Source organism: Falco naumanni, chromosome 1, assembly GCF_017639655.2.
Source record: "Falco naumanni isolate bFalNau1 chromosome 1, bFalNau1.pat, whole genome shotgun sequence".
NCBI classification, from domain to species: Eukaryota; Metazoa; Chordata; class Aves; order Falconiformes; family Falconidae; genus Falco; species Falco naumanni.
This window is the reverse complement of record NC_054054.1, coordinates 108,787,484-108,810,515: the sequence shown is the minus strand read 5'-3', so window position 1 is coordinate 108,810,515 and position 23,032 is coordinate 108,787,484. Positions and strand designations below refer to the sequence as shown.

Below are 23,032 nucleotides of genomic sequence, written 5' to 3'. Positions count from 1 at the left end.
AGCATATAAACACTGGCTCGTTGGGCTGGAGGGGAAGGAGGGAGACCCTGCGCTAGGAGAGACTTAAACCTGCCAGGCAAACTGGTAACACAGCAAGAAATTCAGTGTCCCCATCCCATCCCACACAAACTGGTAACCACCACAGAGCATCAGACATCTGTAACCCCCATGATCAATGCTCCATCAAATCTAAACACTGCATATAAAGAGAAAATGAAAAACTGGCAGGTGGGCCTAAACCAACAACAAAGCTATGCTTCACCCTGGGCCACCACTCAAACAAAGCATCTTTGAGAAGCTGCCCCGAGCAGGCACTTGGCTGGTCTGCAGCAGCCGCCAGCATGCTGCCTTCTTCTTGAAAAGCAGGGCTAGACCCCATGGACAGGTCCAAGCCCTGACAGGGATTTTTCCCATCTCTTGTTCATGGATGTTATCAGCAGCAGCACTGCAGGCGTTTCATACTGAGCTGACCCAAGCTAAGCTGAGCCCCTCATGCTGGGTCTGGCCACTTCCAGCCCAGGCAGCACAGCAGCTAAGGGAAACGCAGCCCTGAGCCATATCTGTACCTAAACTTGTGGCCTGTAATCCCTCAACACACTCAGCTGGTTGGAAAGGTGGAAAAAGGAGTCAGCGTTGTGTGCAGAACAGGTGAGGTTTAGCACTCCCATGCAGGATTCAAATGTACATGGGTTGTTCAATACTGCACCACAGGACCAAGCGCTGCCCATTCTACCCATTTCCCAGCCAACTTCTTACATGGCCTGCAATTAAAACACCTTCTTATTTAGTATTTCGATAGAAATTATTCTAATTTCAAAAATCTGCCATCAACATCATCCATTAAATACTGAGAACTGTGTGCAAATATACCAAGGACAAACTTCCTTTTATAACTCACCAAGACAACATTTTTAAAAAAACCCCACCAAACACAACCAACAGGTAAGGTCAAATCCCATCAAAACAGAAAATTGACACAAATTTTAATATTTATATATTTTAAATCAAAACACAATTAAATATAGTATGTTTTAAGTACATGAATACTTGGGCATGAGAGAAGTAAGAGGTGGTACATAGTACCAAAAACCTATACACAGCCTTTTTTGCTTTTTTATAGACAATAGTGTGTCTCTATACAATCGAATATTGCAACAGAATAACACTTGCTAGTCAATCAAGATATTCTGAACATTGGAGATGATTTGATTTCTTCACAAAGTGATTTTTTTGCACAAGTTTGAGGACAAAAAAGCAATCATAAGAATAAAACAAAAAAACCCTAAGTGTTGTATACTAAAAATGCAGCAATAACAGAATGGTGAGACACTGAGTACTTATGATACCCTGCAAAATCAATTCACTGGAAAAAAAAAAAACAGAGGTGCTGTGTAACACTGTGGCTTTTTTGATTAAACTAAAGGTTTTGCAAGTCGCAAGCATTGCCAATGTCAGGAAGAAGGCCAGAGGTTATTAAAAATTGTTTTTCTTTGTAAACCAAACATCTGGAATTAGATACCATGTTGGCTGGAGGACAACAAGCTATGGAGAATGGCAGCAATTACTTTTTTCTTTGTTCATGGGATGCAAAGGAAAGAAAATGGAACATTCTACAGGGTACAATCTCCTCAGAATGTGGGCTGCATTCGGAGCCGTGGCTTGGGGGCAGAGGGTCGCACAAGTGCAAGATGAGCTTTCAAGTCTGCTCTGTGTCAGAAGCAGGGGGTTGTGTATGCAGGTGTAAGAGCTCAACAAGGGAGTTAACGCTGTCCAGGCTTTGCTCCTCATCATTCTACACTGCCTTCAAAGTTAACATAGTTATGAAGTAAAATACATTTATCTTACAGTTGAATACGCATCTATTTCAAGTAAGGAAAAAATAAAACTTTCGACTTTTTAGGTCATTCATTCAATGCCAATGAATTCACCATTTCAGGTTCGCTTCTCCTATGGCCGATGTTGGCAACATGCCCCATGGCCTCTCCAATTACATGTTTAAAAAATTACAAGTAGTAGAACTAGAAACTACAGCAAAACCTTCCCCTCTGTCGTGGCTTGTGTCCCATTCCAGATATTTTGCTTAAAAGTCTTTTTGAGACAGGGTTAAGTATTTGTGAAGCTGATCGCAGTTTCTCAGTGACGCATTCGTAAACTGCGCCTTCACCTCTTTTAAAAACCATCCTTATTGTTAACGCCACATACAACAGGAAAAAGTGTTTCTTCACACTCTACAGTGGAGGTACACGATTGCTTCTTTTTTCATTCTTCCTTATAAATGAGGGAGAGTTCGGCGGTTGGAGTAACAGTGTTTTGTTTTTATTGGCTGTGTTAAAGAACCCACCAAAAGGGAAAGTTCACTCATTCTCCAAGCCGGAAAACCAGATTTCCTGTTCTGGCATTTCTGAAATCATAGCTGGAAAAAGAAAAACAAGGTTAGAGTTCACTTTACCCTAAAACATACAAGGCAATTGCTCGAAAGACATTGTGTGTTTAAAAATGTTGAGGCCACGTATGCTTATGAGTTTAGGAGAGGAAAAAAAAAATCCCCCAACACACTCAACCTTCCGATAACTGTAACCATACTTGCTTTAACGATGCCAGAGCACCTGCAGCCACCTGGTACTTTCTAAATACTGTGCTGAGTGACCTTTTCATCTAGCCCGACTGGAATTATATCATTTGCAGCCAAGCTATTAAGTGAAATCATTATACAAGTCATTTAAATGTAACTGCTCTATTAAAAAGAAAACAGTTACATAGTGAAACTATGGATCCATCCATTTGGGTCTAAAAACATGTGCCAAAGCCCATTTAACCTTCAATAATTAAAATCAGTGCAAGTAAATTTTTAAGAAGTCAGATGCCTGAAAGCCAGAAATACCAGATTAACTTGGTACACTGCTGTCGTCATTATTTCACAAAACTCCACCTGTTGCATCAGAACTGTTGGGGTGTTTTTTAAACACAGAAAATGTGGACTTGCACAACAACTAAGTCACTAAACAATAACACGCCACACCAAGCCACTAGCCTATGGACAGGGCTATTGTGTCCTTAAAAGTGCAGACACAGCACTGCGTAAGTTAGCGCACCCAGCAAGACAACTTCCCAGCTCTTGAGTTTTACAGACCCTTTAGGCAAATATACCAGTATCTGTTAAAAGGAAACAGCAAGTGTGAACTCAAGTAAGAAATTACAGTATCGATCCTGCAGCACAAATCACTCTTTTCACTAAGGCAGTTTGTAAAGACTCAAAATGAAGAAAGAATTTTAATGCTTGCGCAGGAGAACCACTACAGTTGTCTGTTAAGAAATTCCTACATCATCATATGTAGGCTGAAACACTTCCAACCTTTGTTTCTTTGTATCGTGCTGTGTTAGTTTGAACATTTACCAGCATGGGTTTCAGATGCGCTAGGAAGGCGAGCAAGAGCTCTGCTCCTCCCACAGCCTGGCTTACGTCAGATAAAGACAGGCAGCCTTTCCACCCCCTTACCTTGGTAACCTTCTCCGAAGGCTGTTCACATTGCGCCTGCTGCATAACGTCATTGACTATCATCTTCGCTATCCTCCAAGCCATCTCTTCTTGAGCCTGCCGCAGAAAAAAAATCCCAAAATACAAATAGCCGCAAGTTCTTAAAAACACAGTTCCCTCAGCATCATTCACACACTCAACCTTGGAGATGCAGTTAACCTTCACAACTCAGTGACCTGTAGTAAACGTTACCCTCCCTTGATGGAAATGCACTTGGTTTCCAAGCAGAGCATTAATGTCAAGAGAGTGAGTTAGAGAAGATTGCAGACTTATCTGTTGGGGACTTGTCCAAGCCCCTCCAAGGGGGAAAAATGCAGCTTGCAATCCATGTGCAGTGGTCACTTCACAGTAAAAAAACCCAACCCAACCAACACAAGACAAAGAAGAGCAGCACCTCTGCTCTCAATTGTGGATACAACTTATAACACCATAAAAAGCAAAACTTTGACTGCAAGCACACAGTTAACCATTCTATTGGTTAAACCAGCAAGCACTGGCAAAAAATGAACTAGCTTCACACATGCGTGCAATTAAATTACACTTGGCACACAGAGTCTTGCTGGTGCATCAGAAAGATACTCAGAGAGAAAGAGCCAGGATCAAGAACTTCAGTACTTCATTTCCCTAATCTACACTGTAAAGTAAGTCACAAGGACAACATAAAACAGGACACACCTCATCTGTGTTTCCTTGAACCCATTTCTTCATTGCTTGTGAAAACATGGACCCTAGTTGAGATAAAAAACAGCAAGCAAAGTAGATTAGCACCCTCCATGGCACACCTCTATAAAAGCTACTTCCTTTCATCCTGAAGGGTTTGCACTGCTGGTGTTGGAGAACACAGAAGCATAGCATGAAAGACAAGGGATTACGTGGAGCCATGGTTCATTAGACACTGAGCCCGAACCATTCCTCTTTACCAGAGCTGAAAAGCAGCATTAACAGCAGGTCCCAAACTGGGTGGGAAGCATGTGGAGAGCTCAAGTTCTTTTTCATCTTGAGACCAAAGCTTTGAAGGTTTGATCATCAACGCAGCTGCTAGTGGCTTCCATCCCTGCCAGGTTCCATCGACAGCTCCAACTCCCACAGGCTGCTCATACTCCCAGGAGTCCAGCTGGACCAGAAAAGCAGAATTTGGATAGGAAACCGGGCCAGAGACGGGTTTTGCCTCAGTACAGGATGATCCCCTAAACACCTCTAATTGGCTTAAAACAGGTCTGGGAAGAGCCAAGAATCTTGCTCATCTTAACTGCAGTAAGGAAGAGAGCAGCTCTGCAGGTGTTTACAGAAATAGAAAAAGGAAAGCAAACCTTTTGATTTTTTGACATCAGGCTCAGGTTCAGATTCTCTGATAAACTGTCCCAGGTCACTGACTCGTCCAAACGTCATCCTCCTGAAGAGAGGAGGAATACAAAGAACCACACAGGTTACCAAGAGAACTTCAGCATTATGGAAAGCTACCAGTCAGGAAAACAAAAACCCCACCACAATAAAGACTCTAGCGCCAGAAGACCACTTACCACCTCTTCCACCTAAATTTGATACACTGGGAAAAATCTCATGCTCTTCTCACATATCTGAATTCAAAGTGTATCTTAAAAATTCTTCTAGAAACTAGAAGCAGGCAAATGCTTCAATGACTCAATCACGTAATGTCAACAGGCAGTGCTAACAAGTGCTCCACACTATTACAAAAACATGTTATTAGGGAGAAAACAGTTTACAGCACCTGAAAGGACAGAAGATTGGTATGTGACAGAAAAGCAAGGTAGCTATAGAAACAAAGAATTTCTGTATGAGATCCACAGGGTGGAAGAGCTTTGTAACAAAGAGCAACTTAAGAAACAGAAGAATAGCTGTGCAAACTGCTAAAGAAAGTCTCAGCCATTCTCTCCCATGGAGGTAGGGAGAAATCAGTTGCACATTAGAGCATCTAAGGCGCCCAAGCTTATTCTTTTCTGTTCCAACTCCAAACAGGAGCTACTTGGCTGTATTTTGGAGTAAAACAGGAATAATAACTAGGAGAAAGAGAAAACCCAATTGGAAATATTTTTCTGGCTGCCACTCTGGTCAGAGAAGCATTCACTATGACATTGGTGTTAAATCACACTATTGGAATCAGTTTACTGGCGAACATTAAGACTAAGATACTAAGATTGCAACATCTTACGTGTGGGTACTCTCCACGCAGGAGGACACAGCAAAAATGAAAGAGGTGAAACATCACTAGAAAGAATGATATACACTGAATGAACCTTACCCTGCATATGTTCGTTGATATAAAGATTCTGGATCCAGACTTGCAGCATCTACAATTATTGCTTCATCAAAATTTTTCAGGATTTTAACATTAGCCTTTTTGACATTGGACTACAAATAAAAATTCTAAGTATTAGTGCCCAATGCAGACAACTAATAGCTTCTTAACAAAAGTGCAATTTTAGTGCTTTTACACTTAGATAAACCTCTATAAAGTCTGTAAGCAAGCATAAAAGAATTAGAGAGCATCTGCACAGCTAACTCAGTATGACACTGTTTTTAAACAGAGGATGATAAAGTTACATGAACAGAACACAACGTACAGGTCAGCATACATACGTGTAAGGACTGCTGCCTAAGCATTATCCACTGAACAGATCTGTCTGTGCATGCAAATTATTTGTTTGTGAGTACTTAGCACTGAACTACTTCAAAAGCTGCAGCAGCTTCACTCATTCCTCTCATGCACTTGGTAAGCAATTCCCGAACACACAACGCTTCCTCCATACACAGAGAACAAACATTTATCTTTTGGCCTGGAGTATTTATGTAAGATTAGGAAAAAAGCCAAGGAAACATTAGAGCAACAGCAGGGAGAACACAAATGCACAGCAATCTATTAGCACCTTAACACACAACAGAAACATTTATGGCAGCTGCCTTGCAAACTCCTTTCCTGCTGCTCTGCATAAGTGCTGTTCTTTATGCAAATATATGCAGAAGCCCAGAGATTCTCCTATTCAGATAAGCAGGAATGCACAACACCAAATGCAGCACTTCATTTCCTAAACCGTCCAAGCAAGCCAATTACCAGCAGTTTCTCCTGCTCACGCTATCAAGCAGCAGGATATTTCAAGAACACAGATTTTACTCCCACTTTGGAACGAGGAGGAATATTCCCTCCTTGCAAATTAGGAGGTTTAAAAATATTACAAGCTGGTAGGACAGCTTCCAAGTTGCTTGAAACACAGTACATCAATAACGTTGGTCTAGATACTGGATATAAAACCCATGGTAGCACTGCAGCATTCAATAAAAGCAATTCAGCAGAAGCAGTTCTTACTTCGCTTTTCTGCTCTCAGCTGGGCTTGCAGTTTGCAAAATGACCTGGTTACAGATAAGTCAGAATCTGCTTATCCTCTCTTCTTTCACATCTGAATTAAGCAAAGCTAGAATTTTTGGAATAGACAACTCTTGGTTAAAAACACATCTCCAACGTTACCAGGCTAGTTTCAGTGTGTAATGAGCTCTGTTTCTGAGGCTAGGCCCACAAGGGAACACAGCTCTCAAAGTGGCACCATGAAAAGCAGTAAAAAAGAAAGATGCTGGCCTGCAACCAGGGCACCGTGCAAAGCAAATACACAGTGGCCATTTCTCAAGGACTTTGGAAGGGTAACAGAGCTGAAGGAGCCTAGGCACATTCTTGTTTGTATCTACACACTACAGCAAAGCAGCAGCCACATAGCTCTCATCGTGCGTGATTAGAATGCCTCACCCAGCAACAGACTTTTTTTCTTATGTCTGGCTTTACATCAAACTTATACATGCAAACAAAATTCAGGTATCACCCCCCGGCTCAAAGCATCTTGGCGGTAACACAGTGAAGTGTCAGAAGGTTCTTTTGGAAAGGTCAGGAGTCTGGCCATTCTCTATCAGACCAGCAGGAGTAGCTAGCTTAGGACAACAGCAGGGAGAAGTCTGCTGAGACAAACTAGTGAGCACCACCCGGTCAGATATTAACTGGCACTGCTCCACGTTTGAGCAGACAGATGCCTTAAACCCTGGAACTGAGTGGACTCTTCAGGACAGAAGATCTGGCATTTTAATAGACTGGAGCACACAAAACTTGCATATTTAATTTCTATAGAATATTCACAAGTGCCAGTTTTCACCTAAAGTTACAACTATGGCATTAATCAAAACCCTTATTTCTAAAAAAAAAAAAAGTGCATTCTTAAATGTTACAGCACTACAAAACAGTCTTCAGTGACTATTAACAGCTTAATAAAAACATCACTTTGATGCGAAGAACTAAAAGCAGTACAAGGGTCTGGGTACAACAAACAGGACGGACACCCTTCCACGCCAATACTGTTAGAACTCAGCAGCAGGCAGGCTGAACACGTCCCGACAGAACACTTGCTTTAACATTAGAGCAGAAGGGGAAGCTTCACATTACAAGATGTTTCCTTAAAGTGTATGAACTTTGATATTGATACAGAAACGTGACGGCAGCAATTCCTATAACAGAATCAAACCAAGAAACGCATACCTGGGAGGCAGAGCCATCCGGGCCCCCTACAGAATCACTATCAGGAGAGCTACCTGGGCCGTGAATACTCAGTGCAATATTCGCTCCTGGAAATTCATCTCCTCGTACTGAATGGATGAGATCATTCAAGTATTTGTAGTAAAGGTTGCTGGACAAGAAGCCAGGTAAAAAAACCTGAGACACAGAAGAAGGAGTTCTCTTTAATCTAGGCTGGTCTGCACAATTACTGTAGATGTCTGCAGAACAGAAGGGACACAGTCCTTGTGTAGATGGTACACAAGTAAAAGTGTCCACACATGGAATTACTCCAGATTACCAACTGTACTGCTTTAAATTCAAATCCTACTGCAAAATGAACAAAAACAACTGCATATTAACCAAACCCTCCAGTAACTGGAGCTGAAGTAGAGTGGGTTTTTTTCCCCTCTAGAAAATCCTGACAACCCAACAGGCTTACAGTTATTTTGCAATGCTGTTGAAAAATCCCGAATCAAATCACTAATCTCTAGTATCCAGGTATCCCAAAGTTACGCTATTAACCACACCACTGGTATTAGACTTGCAAATAACTGTTACTAACAGGAAGGAAAATTTTCTAAAGATACACAAGGAGCTGCTGACAGCAATTCACACGGAAGGAAATTCTGGTACTTCCATTAAAATGCAATAATCACCCAAGACAAACATTTCACAGAGAAATAACAGAAGCCAGTGGGTGGCATCTTTTCAAATCAAGCTGGGGAAAATAGTTTAGCAAATTTTTCTATTTGTTCTATTATCCAGGTAAATAGGAAGTCAATAAAAGAACAGGACAAACCAGAGATGCTGCAGGGGACACCTGACACCACAGGGTCTCCACATCAGCTTTATTAAGTGTCAAAACCGAAGAAGCTCTCTCACCGTCTCCATGGTTGTCCACGCCTGCCGTAAGGGAGTGGTGAAACAGTTAGGGAGAGGACCACCTTCCCTACAGATGTTGGACTCAATCTCTAACCTCACCGAGTCATCAAACCCAAGAGGATGAGTGGCCTGAAGAGAGAAGTACCTGCAGCACCGGACAGAGGAAGACGACAACAGAACAAGATTTGCAAAACTCTGCAGGTGGCGAGTACCCACCCTTCCCACAGGCCATTCGTCATGCTGCAGTCACTAGATGGTGCTGGCTGCAAAAACATGCGTACAACTGATCCTCACTAACTACAGGGGAAGAAAATCCCTTACTCACAGAAAAGCTTTTGATAAAACCTTGCCTCGAAGATACAGATAAAAGAGTGAGCACCACCTGACTGCTGATGAGCAGGATCTTACACATAGAGCCTTGCAGCAGGGAAGAGGAAACACCCGGCACTTTGAAACAGCACTTGCTTCACTAATCACATCGTTGAAAACCAAGTTTATGGATGGAGTGGGAGGATGACTGATGAAAGTCAGAGGGAATTGTTTGCTTCCTCTCCAATTATTATTTCCTACCAGGGTAATAACTCAACAAGCTGTGGCAACAAGTCTCACACTTAAGCTTAAGGACAAACTTTTTCTGGAAGCAGTTTTGATGTCTGTTGCATTATTGCCCAGGTGAAGCACAAAATAAAGGAAAAAAAGTTACACTATTGAGAGTGAGAGGAAAGCCTGATATTAAAAGGCATCTGGTCGCTTCCTTAAAAAAAGAAAATATTCTGAAATATTAAGAACAAGCACTGTTTGGCTTTTACTACATGTGTAACAGCTCCCACAGCCTACTTTAAATGGACAATAGTGTGTGAACCTTAAGGTTTTTCTACAGTGTTGCACCTGCTATTAGGTTTAAATCCTTTACATTTTCAAATGCCAACCAACTGGCTTTGATATTTCACAATCAAACATAAACTCAAGCAATCAAGTCCTGAAAACTCCAAATTATGTTTAAGAATGGAGTCTTTATAAGGATTTTTCTCCTCACGCATAAAGAAAAATTTTATAAGTTCTTGTGTTCATACACATCGAAGGCCACCTTAATAAAACGCATTTCAGTGTAACAGTGCAAGACCACACAGTTACAGTCTGAAAGTGAAAAGTTCTTTTTGCACAGTGCAACACAAAACTACAAGCACAAAATTAGAGCTTCAGAAACAAGTAATTGTTGAACTCCCTCACTTGTCATATAAAATCATGGCATCATTCTGTGCTTCTTGCCCATCATACTGGCCTTTTTTGGCAGCAAGCTGAGACTGGAAGTTATCTGCTGCCAACCAGAACTGCAATACATTAACTGCATCTTCCTTCTCCATGTACTAGAAGGGAAATCAAAAAAAAAAAAAAGAGGAGAAATTAAAGAAGTTTTAGCAAGAAACTTTTAATAAGCATAGACAAACCTGCTGCTTTCCATTTAAACAAAAAATATAGTCCATATATTAATGATGCAGAATTGCCACCAGTGTATCTTACATTTTCTGAATTTTCAGGTACAGTGTTGCAGACAGATTCAGTTTGGTTTGTTTTTTTTTTTTTTTTTTTTTTAAAAGAACTTGTGACATTTCTGTGGTAATTTCGACGTTTAGTTTCCATACTTTTTTTTTTTTTTTAATCATACTAAAGACAGAGGAAACACTATTTTCATGTTTTGCTTAGCTCACATTGAACTCAGAGTACCGTCTCAGCTTCTCAGTTTGCCGTTTCAAACTAGACTGGCTTGTCAGACTACTGGGACAAGTATTTTAGAATTAACAGATGACTCCCTGAAGGCAGAGGACCCCACAACTGTAAAATCATACATCTAACCTACCACATTCCTAGCTGGTATCCTCTCTGCGTAAAGCCAATGAATTATTTGTTATCTGTAAGAATGCTTAAGGCTTTCAAGGTCACCACCTCATTTGGCAAGATTAAGACAACAATGTCAAAGCTTCTACAGAGCAAAGAGACACAAGCACTAACTGGAGCGGGCACGCACCAAAACTCATTCTACAATACAGCGTATAGGTTTCAACATGTGAAATAGTTCTACACGTGGGCAGGAAACCTTTCAATGCATTTTCTCTCAGAAAAGATACACCTCATCTTTTTTATTACATTTGAGATGTCTTTATCAGAGCCATCAGGGGGTGAATAGTTTTTTGCATTTGACAGAAAGGAATAAAAGAAGAGAAACCCCAAAACCTAACACTCACCTCAGAGAAATAGAACAGGGCTGATTCACAGAAAAGGATGTCAGCCAGATAAACAGTCCCGCTAGTCAGCACCTCAATCTGGTATTTACAGAAATGATGACTTCGCAAAAATTCACTAAAGTGCCTGCACATAGACAGAATGACAGTTAGTTATTAATGGTCCACAGTGTTCAAGGCACCTTATGAACCAACTAGTTCTCACTCCACAAGTCTTAATGCTTTTAGTTAAATAAAAACAAAACAAACAAGAAATGGCATGGGTTGACAAATGACACAAGACAGACACAAAGAATACAATAATAGCACGCACACACAACTTCAAGTGATCACAAGAATGGATATGCAGGAAAAGATCTGAGCAGTTTCAAATACAGAAGGCTGCACAAACAGTTGGCTAAAAATTTTCATGGAAGCATAACCATTTAACAGAACCACTTTTTGCAAAAGGCAACAGACACAAGAAGCCAAACCAATCAACTTACTCTTGTTCCATTGCATTAAACACTATGGACTGTGCTGTAACAAAACAGTTAGGATCCACTTGTCCATCTTCCCCACAAATCTTTGCTGCAAAGAAAGACCAGGTTAATTTTAACATGTATTTGGCTGATGAAGCTGAAAGACATGAGTGACAACTGGTTAATGAGAAACTGCAGTTCAAATCCAGTAGAATCAGTTGGTTCTGACTGTGCAAAAAAGCTTTTCAAGTACTGCAGATAGCTGAATGATAGTATTACAGCTAAAACATTTGATTGAGACTCAAATGGGGATTCCCTCCATAACCACCAGGAATTCTTTCACTAATTTAAGCAAAGCCTCTGAAGGTTCTTCTGGGGATATTGCACAGCACTACTGAAAGGTCAGATCCACTGATACTTGTCATGTTATCTATGATCTTTTACAAGTGTCTTTAAAGTTCATAAAAATAAAAAGAAATGTGAGTGTACGTGGTATTAAAGATGCATCTTTTTGGGGAAGGAGGAAGCTCTGAAATGAGTAAGCAGCATACATTCTTACCAACTATGTCATTTCTCATCGCTTCTGTAATAGGTATTGGTTTAGCAGCATCTGGAGAAATATATTTGGTAAAAGTACTAACTGCATCCCGTTCTATACCTACAAGGAAGAAATACAGAATCAAACTCTGATTATCCTGGCACAGGTCTAAAACGAGGAGCGAATAACAAACATCTGCTCTTCAGAAAAGCAAGTATCTAATTATCAGTGGTAAGTTTCTTTCCCATGAAGCTTTCAGTCCACTACTTGATACTTTGCTACTGATGAGCTCCAGTGACTGTTACCTCTAGCCAGGTCACGATAAGCCCAGCACGGACGGACTAGTGAGATGGAACAAAGCAACGCAGCTCTCAATTCCCTACCACCAGACAAGACAGCACCCTCTTCCTCAGCCGCACACCTTAGTCCCAGAAGTAACGCCTTTCTGGCAAGATCTGCAGTGAAGTTCCCAATTTCTAGCTCTCATCATGCAGAATATAAAACATTTGTATCATAAAGGAATTGCAAGAAAAAAAATATCTTAAAATAGGATGCCTTAAAACAAGAAGTATGCTTTACGTGTCATCTTTTGAGAGTTGGGACACTGGTCTGGAAGAGAGAAAAAAAAATTATACTCCAGACTTCTCAGATTTCTCAAAAAAGACCTAGTACTGTCAAATTCTTTTTAACTGTCAGAAAGCAGAGGTGCTTTTCATGACTGAAGTATCATCGCATTTGTTTAAGCTACTCTGGGGCTGAGGTTATGTATTGTGGAGGTACATGATAAATAACTATATGAGAAAGACAAACAGCAAGAGAAAGGGATGCAACACAAGGAAACAGTTGGGCAAACAAAAGGAACCAATATGAAGAAAGAAGTGTTTCCTTTTTGTCTGTAGACTTGCACAAATGAGAAAGGACTGAGTAGATGCAAAGTAGAGAAACAGGTTACTGTGCATGTAGCTTACTACCAAAAGTAAATATTTTAATTTCATCCTTACTTCCAGTAGCCTCTGAAGAGGTGGAATCCAAATGAGAACAAATCAGTTACAAGGGGAGGAACTCTATCAAATAAATCCAAGAACAAAAACAGTACGTTCCACACAAAAGTCTCTACAAGTCTCTTGCAACTGTTACTTATGTCATTTTATGCGATACAGGATATTTACCTTCTGTGCCAAGTTAATTATCAATTCTCAGCCCCATCATCCACATTTTCTGCAATTCTTTTAAGTTGGGACGGGTAAGGGAAGAAAGGGAATGGCAATGTTCATCTTCATTTCTTAAATTATACAAGTAGGAACAGAAGCAACCTAAGCTTATTAGAGCACATGATTTTGAAGGCTCTTCAGCAGCTTATTTATTTTTAAACAACCAGAGAGTCAAATAATACATAGCTCAAACTGACCACTAGCTTATACAGCAGGTTAACATTACTGATACACACAATTTTCTTCCTCACAACATCACATCATACTTGGCAAGAACACGTGGGAACAGAGGCAGCTCACCGTACAAAGCAAGCAGCAGCTGGTACGTTCCCCATCTCCCCACTTTTTCAAAGAAAGGAAACACATGGCACTTACTTTTCATGAGTTTTCCTGACAAGTCTTTTAGTGCAGAGGAGGGGCTGTTTCTATTTGATACTGTAAGCTTGGAAGATTCTTGTTGGTCAGCTGGAACAGAGTGGGTACTTGTCTCAGATTTTCTTAGACAAAGAACACTGGTATTATCACTCTCCTGACCCGGGAGGACGTGGTTCTGGCTGTTGCTAGTTCTGTCGTTCTTGTCCGAAGCCACTGGCTTGGTCCTGAGCAGACAGACTGTGCTAGAATACTCCAGCCTCTCCTCAAGCAATCCAGTTGGAGAAGACGACGCAATTTCCTGCTGTTTTGAGGGCGACACTGGCTCTGCCAACGAGCTCTGCTTAACTGTGTTCAGGCTGTGTGCTCTTATACGGGACCATGTTGTGGAGTGGAAGCTTTCAGCCTCTAACCAAAACTTAACCAAGTGTTCCATTCTACGGAGTTCCATAAACTGGATAAAATAAGGGAGGGCTACATTGTCCTGCAGAACCTGTTCAAGGGTCTTTGAAAGGCTTGATTTGGTCTCCTGAGCCTGATAATTCAGACACGATCTGCCTAAAGAAAAATATAAAGGGAATGACTCCATGCTGTACTGCAGGCACGGGTATTTGATACAAAACCATCCTGCAGCGCAGCTGGGGAAGAGAGGACTCCAACATAACAGTGGTACACAATGCCAAGGAACCTCTTTTAACAAGCAAAGGTACTGTCCCCAATTAAAACCCTTCCAGGGTAACACAGGTGCTATTGTAACAGCAGCCAGTTTCGCTAATTACTTGCCTGAAAACCAAAGGACAGTGAGCATACCAGTAATACACACAGACTAAAAAGAAATGTTGCCGTTATTCTAGAGCTCATGAAGCCTTACCTAAGTCTCCAAAATGAGCAGCTTCCATGTGACTTGGCTGCTTCTTAAGGGCAGCTGTCCGACTGCTAGAAAAAGAGTCCATGTTGGCAGAGATGGCATTAATTGCCACATGGCTTGGTCCTGCAGCCTCCAGCAAGGCATGATTTCTAGTGCTTCTTTGAGGGGAATGTACTGGTACTGGAGCTGGAATCAAGACAGGAATGATGAAAAGACAAGGATCCCAAGACCTCTTCTAAGCAGAACCCAATGCTAAGCGTCCCAACACGTGCCACAGAGTTTGCAAGAGTCAATCTTACTAAAAACCTCATTGTACCACTGTGCGTCTTCTTTGATTGAGGGTCTGGTAAGAGTAAAGATGACAGAAATAAACAAGTTTTATTACTGCAAGAGGAAATTCACTTCCAGTAGAGCAGTGGAACCCACCCACCTGTATTTTCCTTACTCAGTAGCTAATCAAAAGACACCAAGTCTAAGTTTACATGTGAAATATTATTCCTGAGTCTTCCTGCTTCCTTGATACTGATACTGTAACAGCTTAATGCTATGTTGGCAACAATGTGGTTTAGTTGTAGTGTTCTTGCCAATCCATTTCCATACCTTTCTGAAGGCCAAAATGCGCTACAAAATCCTGAACTACAAAGCCATCTGTGAGTTTTAACAAGAATACTTTTCAGAAACATTTTCTTTTTTCTATTTGGTTTTAAGAGAAAAAAGCAGCAAGGAAATATGTCTGATGAAACCCCAGGTTATAGACCTTAATCTTCTCTAGCTGTTTTTGAGTATGCCTGGCTATCTGAGCCCAAAGAGAACAAAGAACTTCCTCACAGAAAACTCTGCCAGTGAAAAAGAATTAACTAATTGTTAATTGATGTTAAGTTGAAAAAACTAAATGTGCTCATAGCAGTTTCAAAAGCTCTCAGGAAATTGCATTTGATTAGGATGTCACGCAAGGACATCTTACACCTGACTCAAAAATAGGAGTCAGTTGACACATTATCTCAGCACACTACCTCCTAATGGTGTGCTTCGTCAAGGCATCAAGCAACTTGGTTTGGATGACTTTCATGCTGCATAACTTTATTTTTATTCACAATTTCATGACACCTGATGACAGAAGCTGACAGTTTCACACTTGCATGTCATGGTAACAGGTACCTTCGGAGCAACAGTATAAGAGAGTTAAAATGTTTACGTTATTGCGAGGCGTTTCTCCAGTTGCAGTGTTTGGTACCAAGACACCACTTGCCACCTCCTACAAAGCCTTTGGTATTAAGTACCAGCAATAACGGAGAAAACTTATGTTTTCTGAGGCCAACGGACTGGCAGCCAGTTGCCTGGGCTGCTGACAGTAACGGGGAAAACCTGGTGAGGGCTACTCACGTAGGAGCAGAGCCACACGCCTCAAAGGTTTAGCCTTTTGTGAATTAGACTTCAATTTAATATACATTATGAACATTTGAGGAAAAATGTTTCTACTTTATCTAAGGATCAAACACCTGTTCCAAATCTTCCAGATAGCACTACATCACCAACCCAACATCACACAGACTGCAGAGTAGCTGCTTGCCACACTGGAAAGATGCTCTCTGTTTGCAGCAGCTCACTGAGTAATTTTCAAATTTACTTTTAATAACAGGGTCGCCACACTGTAGGCTTTTCCTGGAAAACTCTTTCAGCTAGTCATCAGAAATTCTAGTTGCACTGAAATCATGGGGTGTGCTATTAAATGGATGCAACTTACTGTTTCCTATATTTGATTTGAAAGACAGACCACCAAGGTGAAAAGAGCCTTTAATTTTCTCTTGGTATCCAGATAACATATTAACAAGTACAGAAACAGGATTTTGTCTGAGGATATAAAAGTAACATATCAGATTCAAACAAATTATCTCATCTCCTTTTTGTATAGCAATAAAAAACGACAGGATAAATAATCTTGTTTTGCCACAGCTCAAACTTCTTTCTCCTCAAGATTTCTTTTGCCCTCCTAGCAGATTTGACAGCGAGATTTCTGCACCACACAGCGCAGTGTTAGAATAGCTACACATTCTGACCAAGGTTCACATCCTCAGTCCCACAAGCCGCATCAGTCAAAGTTAAATCAGACACCGGCAGCCTCTTTGGCAAATCAGACAGGGTTAAGCTGCATTTTCAAAACTGCAAAGTACACTACGTGTAAGCAAGAAATTTCAGAAGCAATTTGTTGTAGATAAGGAATAACCACTATTTGCAAAGTGACTGAATTGCATGATCACTTTGAATTAAAGCCCACGTCTGACATAATTTAATAACCTTCTGTACTTACAGATTCAGCAAGATGACTAGGAAAGATTAGTTACTATAAATACTCAGAAACAGAATTAAGTTTGGGGTCTTTTTTTTTAATGCATAGGTCACATCTGTGCTCACTTGTAAGGAAATTATCCCAATTAAAATAAAAATGGCAGATGATATTAGATAACTGAATTTATAGACAAAAATAAACATTGATCTTACTTTTAATTGCTTTCACATCTGCGGTCTTTTCTTGTTCTTTGCCTTTCACTGTAAAATACAAAGGAAAATGTTAATGCTATTTTGGGTGACTAAATGCATTTACCAGAGAACAGACATAAAATTCCCTATTTCAGCAAGTATCAAGGCAGGTGTAAACTATCATTTTGTTAAAACTCATCTTACTTAAATCTGCACATATAGTAATTAACAGAGGCTTTCAAAGCTTTTGCGTTGATTTATTTTCAAAAGCAAAACCTTATAATCTGTGAAATATGTTCAATGAAATACAGTATATTAAAATTAACGCTGAGAAAGATGCTCGCTTGTCTATATGATTAAAGCAAGGCTACGTTCAAGGTTACTTTAATAAGCAGCGTTAACTGGAAAGAATGGGACAGCTGGGTTTTAAGTGTACAGCACTGGCAGATGCTCTCTGTGAACCAGAAACCACACATCTAAACCCAACATTCCCCTCAAATTGCAGGAAGAGCAGTGCAACGCACGCAGCTGAGGAGATGTACCAGCTCCATGAAGCCAGAGCCAGCCCATGACTCCTCAGTCGTGATGGATACCACAACAGTGTTCTGGAAATACCCTGCAAACAGTTAATTCTCTCTCAAATAATATAGCTGAACTATTGTCACACCTACGGTAAGCAACTAATGGGAAGAGAATAGTTTAAAAAAGTTGCGATGGAAAAGTGGTGTGGTTTTTTTAAATTTATTTTTTTAAAGGACGCTCCTAAAGGAACCAAATGAGCAGACCCGTTTCAAAATAAAGAAAACGAAGTAGTACATAAAGAGGATGGCGTGAGAAACAAATTAAGTGGGGATACTGAGGAACATGATCTACCAGCAAAGCCTCCTCTGGCTGCTCCAGGCTGGGATTATTACTACAAATAGGTCATCTCTGAACACTGATTGTAGAGTCCTTCCATACATAACCACAAATCATAACCCAGCACAATCAAACATTTACATCACAAAACACAAGTGGATTAAACAAACCCCCCCAACTTTCCTATTCTGACCTAAGTATTTAAAATATTCTAAAGGGAAATTCCAACGTCTGGTTACATAATTGTCCTGCACAGTAGTGGCTGCAGCACTGCCGTGCTGCCAGCCTTCACTGCGAGAAGTAAAAACATTGCAGGTCTGCAAACTGGCAACTCAGCATTTAAGATTTCAGCTAGCAGCTAGCACATTCTCGCTCTCTGACAGTGGGGCTTAAGCGTCCATTAAGAGCTGGATCCTTTCAAAACTGAGCTCCTGCAGCCAGATGCAGCTGCGAACAGTGGGAATAAGCAGCTTTTACATAACTGGGGGCGTGCTGATATGCAGGAGAAAAATCACCGAAAAAACCCTGCGTGTCTGAAGTAACCCCGAGGTGCAATGGGAACGAAGAAACCTCTCTACAGTATTATGAGCCTTTATCATTCCAAAATTATTCCAATAGTCGATTCATCAAACTGACTCCTAACTATCAGCAATGATTCCTGAGTTTCAACACAAGTCCTCCATAAGCCTATTTTCAGTTTAAATATATCTGTTCCTTCTTACCAACTACTCAGTTGCTCTCTGTCTAATTACCTACTTATTACTGGTAATACAAACTCCTGGTTCATGTTCCTAACCTCTTTATACACAGACTGCTTCCCCCCCCCACCTTCAAGCAGAACAAAACGAAGTCATTAACAGCAGAGGACAAAAGAAAACTCCTCTATGTGACAAGACCAAATATTAGAGAGTGAAGTTTCACTACAGGAATTTACTTTCAATTTCCTCAAAAAAACGGATGTCACTTGGTGTCTGCGTGAAACAAGAGGTAACTGTGGTACAGGATAATCAAGGACTAAGGGGTTATGAGAACTTCCAGTAGCAAACCCCATTCACAAAGGAGTAACGTATCAAACCAACGCAAGCCAGCCACGTGATGTTTGAGCATTTTAATTCGCATCTTGAGATGCAGAAGAATGAACAAACCTATGCTGTTCACACACAAACGTGTACAAAAAATTATGTAATATAAAGTTTCAGAGGTCAGCCAACCAGTAAGACTGTACACTATTTCCAAGACATTCCTAGCGAATGAGCATGTTGTCTGGCTGTTTCATTGATAACAATTTCATAATCTGCCCTCAAGCACCTGGCTGCTGGTTCAACTGTAAGAGTTTAATTTCTCAACTTAGGATCCACCCTCAGTCTTCTAGACCTTTATTTAAAAGCCCGTATGAAAAATAACCATTTCACTGCTGTTCTTGATTTTTCCACACTAGTTCTTTTGCGATCCTTGCTATAATTCAATTTTTAACAATTGTTCTAGTTGCTACCCAATGCGATATCCTCTTAAACAATGACAGCTCACCCCAGAACACTGATGCTCCTATACAGTTTGGGGCTGCACGTGTCTGTCTAGTCAGTGGAGTTCTACCATAACCCTTAATGTGTTGCTTTTCTCCCAGCTGCAGGTTAAGACCTTCTCTAAAAGCCCATATCTAAAATGCAGATTATACAAAACTATCATTCTTTGTACAGCCCAGATGAAAGCTTACTTCTCCAAGATCGCCCCTCTTGGGCATTTAGTTCTGACTGTGCTTCTCTGACCAAAGATCCTTTAATGAAAGTAACAGACTCAGGATTTTAATTACTTTCTCCCCGAGAAAGTTTTCACCAAAGCTTCTATCGTTCTTATGATGATGCATCAGGATGGAACATCAGCTCCACAGTTCTCACCAGCGAAGCAGCAGAAGCGATTTTTGAAGAGTTTAAAAGCACTATGAAAGTTTGATTCTGCAGCTCAATGTTAGCATGCAAACACCCCAAAAAGGACTATGGTATTTGCAAAGCCCTCAAGTGGCCTTCAAGAGTCTTCAGAACAGTAGTTTAAACTCATTTCTTCCAGGACTACTGCACTAACCTCCACAAAAAATGAAACTTTCAATGCTGATACTCTGGCTGAGTAAGGTTACAACAGGATGGGTCAGTCAAGAGCAAAAACATCATCTCAGATACTATGCTCCTTCCTCCTAACGTACAGCCTGGCCTCCCAAGATGGACATTCCGGGCTTCAGTAAGTGAGGAAGGCTCTGCGAGAGCACTGCTGCCAGCCACGGCTGGAACCGCCACGGTCCCATTGCTTGAACTCAGCACTACAGAAAGCAGAGCCGCCTTCCCGGGAGGCCCTTCCTAAAAGGTGCCACTTCCAACAAAACCCACTCAAACCAGACACGGTGCAGACCGAAGGTGCCACGCCAGTGCCAGCTGTAGCACGAGTGCCTTCAAAACGCTTCGCTCCCAAAGAACATTTGAACTACGTCCATCTGTGCAGCGGCGATACTGTACATATTTCAGGAGTCCCGATCGCCCTGTGTAACAGCCACAAGCGCGTCAGGGAATAACGTGTCGGTGGCTCCGGCTTTGGCGAAGGGCTCGGTGCGATGAGGTCCCTCACTCAGCTGGGGGTGCAGCCACGGCTCTAGCACCCTTCGCCCGTTCGGTCTGATTTTACAGAGCGGTGTCTACCGGCGCCGTGAGAAAAACACCGTGTCAACAGTTCAGAGGCTCCGCAAAGGCAGGAGGTGCGGGCCATGTCACAGCCCCCGGGCCCCGCGCACGGGCAGGGCGGCCCGGGAGAGCCGCAGCCCCGGGGTCCCCCGCCCGCCGCCCCCCGCCCCGAGAGATAAAAGGGCCCCGCCGCGGGGCCCGGCACTGACCGTCATTCGCGGGGAGCGCGCTCCGCGGCGGCCGAGCTTCCTCTCGGGGCCCGGTGACCGTGCCCGGAGGGGCAGGCGCGGGGCCCAGCAACCGTGCGGGGGACGAGGCCGGCGGCCGTCCCTCAGCCCCGGGCCTCCCGCCCGCCGCCCCCCTACCTTTCCGCCTAAAGAAGGACATGGTGCCGGGGAGGGGGCGAGGCGGCCGCTGGGGAGGGGGGAAGGAGGGGAGGGAGGGAGGGGGCGAGGGCAGCGAGCCGGGCTCCCTATGAATGAGACTCCTTCCTCCGCCCGCCGCCGCCTCTCCCTCCGCCTCTTCCTCCCGCGGAGGCGCCAGCGGCCGCCATGTTGTCAACAACCGCCCCGCTCCCTCTTCCGGGCGGCCGCCCGCCGAGCATGACGGGATGCGGCCGCGGCCCCCGCCTCACTCAACATGGCCGCCCCGACTCGCGGATTGGCCGGGGCGGCCATCGTGGATGAGGGCAAGAAGCTCACGGGGGGCCGCGGCGGGGGCGGGCGGCCATCTTTGGTCAGGGCCGGGGCCGCCGGGCGGCACGAGGCGGCCACGGTGGTTGAGGGCAGGAGGGCCGCGAGGAGGCGGTTTGGGGCTGCTCCGGCAGTTTGGGGACGTCCCGTGGGAGAAGGGTGACGACCCGCCCCGAGGGCGCACGACAGCGAGCGAGGGGCAGGAGGCAGCGGCCACGGCGGGGCCGGCGAGCACTGAGGTGCTGCGTGAAGCGCCCTGGAGACCCCCGAGACGTGGGCCCAGAATGCCCTTTGGGGCGGGGGGCTGCAGCGGGGGGCTGCCACCCCGCCACGCCTCGCCGCTGTCGGGCACCAGCACGCGGTGTGCCAGGCGAGGGCCTGGTCCCTGCGGGCAAAAGCCGCCCCCCCAGCGCAGGGGACGTGGCGGCACGAGTCGGCACGTGCAGGTGGTGCCAGGAGCGTGGCAGGGCGCTGCCACGCCATCGCCAAGTACCTGGTCACTGTGGCGGTGTAACAGCAAACCCCGCCCGGCAGGGCGCGGGGCTGCAGCGGGCGCAGGAATGTGGAGTGTCTGATAAGTCAGATCCGTCAGCATCCGGAGTCCTGCCACAAAAATCCTCTTAATTATCCTCCCGCGGCAAACCTGTTCTTTCCGCAGCTACAAAGGACGTTTGTACTTGTTACACGTTGTTTACGTTGATCTCTGAGGAGCAGTATATGATACTAATGCTTTACAAATACTTTATGAAGACTATTATTATAAGTTCTGGTTTACGTACGAGGAAGCTGAGGCGTGGGGCCAGAAAGCAGCTCTCCCGGAGTCACACAGCTGCCCCTGCTCCGTGCAGCAAACCGTACAGCCCTACGCCTCCAAAACTGCCGTGGACACTGGAGAGCCAGCTGGGAGCAAGGAACTCCAGCGCCGGTGAACATGGAAGAAACACAAAACACATCCCCTTTCCTGGGCTTTGGCACTCCAGACTGGGCAGGAATTAGCTTTCCAAACACACAGCGCTCAGCCCAATTCCTCTTCAAGCTCTTTTAGGCCACAACATTTCTGGGCTCGACCCCCAGGACTTTGTCCCATGGGGCCCTGTTAGCAAAACGCCCCAAGGATCCTGAAACAAAAGCTGCAGGTGGAGCAGGGACTGCAGGAGGCGGCTGCCGTTCTTCCTCATACACACTCGTGTCATGATGGATTGACGCAGTGTCATCCCTCTGCGATGTAACTGTCCCGCTGTTGGTGCTTGAGCCATGAGAAAATTACGTAATTAATAATTGTTACATAGATTTCAGCAACATCTTTCATCCAAATGTTCCAAAGCTCTTTACACTCAGTAATTAAGACTCATAAATTGTAAATTGCATAAAAGGTATATGGGGATCTTTTCAGGGCTGAGATGAAGCCGTCTCTTGGGCAGGATTATTGCAGCTGATCAACACCCTTTAGCAACTGTATTTTCTCTTGTGATATTATTTTTGTTAACTGATGCTCTTTGATACATTTTTGTACACGTGCCCAGAGGCTGGTTTGAGGATAATGAGCTGTTATATATGTTTTTTGCATAATGAATGGAATTATTTAACTGGCACATAACCTAAGAGGCTGGTAATAGACCAAAATATTCAAAAGGTGAGCAAATTTGGAAGAAGGAGATGACTCAGTTAAGGAACACTAAATT

The 23,032-nt window shown here is 43.2% G+C and overlaps 1 protein-coding gene across 6 annotated transcripts; it reads right to left on the bottom strand.

Moving 5' to 3' along the window:
* Positions 1 to 977: 977 nt before the first annotated feature.
* On the bottom strand, positions 978 to 21,221 carry AKAP10 (A-kinase anchoring protein 10). 6 transcript variants are annotated; one of them, XM_040617405.1, is made up of 15 exons: positions 20,868 to 21,221; positions 17,156 to 17,203; positions 14,660 to 14,842; positions 13,792 to 14,346; positions 12,227 to 12,325; positions 11,692 to 11,776; positions 11,210 to 11,333; positions 10,197 to 10,333; positions 8,967 to 9,111; positions 8,067 to 8,240; positions 5,796 to 5,905; positions 4,846 to 4,928; positions 4,211 to 4,263; positions 3,497 to 3,592; positions 978 to 2,413 (listed from the first exon to the last, which is right to left on the bottom strand). In XM_040617405.1, exons 1-15 carry the CDS (start codon positions 21,043 to 21,045, stop codon positions 2,408 to 2,410), a joined length of 2,076 nt encoding a protein of 691 aa, XP_040473339.1. In that variant the 5' UTR covers positions 21,046 to 21,221; the 3' UTR covers positions 978 to 2,407. The 6 variants fall into 6 exon arrangements, 3 of the variants coding, with proteins under 3 accessions (XP_040473339.1, XP_040473322.1, XP_040473329.1); XM_040617388.1 differs by lacking the exon at positions 978 to 2,413 and having other exon boundaries at positions 3,248 to 3,592; XR_005831372.1 differs by lacking the exons at positions 978 to 2,413; positions 5,796 to 5,905 and adding an exon at positions 4,456 to 4,649 and having other exon boundaries at positions 3,529 to 3,592.
* Between the last annotated feature and the right edge of the window lie 1,811 nt (positions 21,222 to 23,032).

Excerpts from the sequence above, each read along its gene's own strand:
- AKAP10 (XM_040617388.1), bottom strand. The coding sequence starts at position 21,045 with ATGTCCTTCTTTAGGCGGAAAGGTAGGGGGGCGGCGGGCGGGAGGCCC. Across the intron at positions 17,204-20,867 it reads CGCGCTCCCCGCGAATGACG|TGAAAGGCAAAGAACAAGAA; the intron begins GTCAGTGCCGGG and ends TGTATTTTACAG. Across the intron at positions 8,241-8,966 it reads CGTGGACAACCATGGAGACG|GTTTTTTTACCTGGCTTCTT; the intron begins GTGAGAGAGCTT and ends TCTGTGTCTCAG.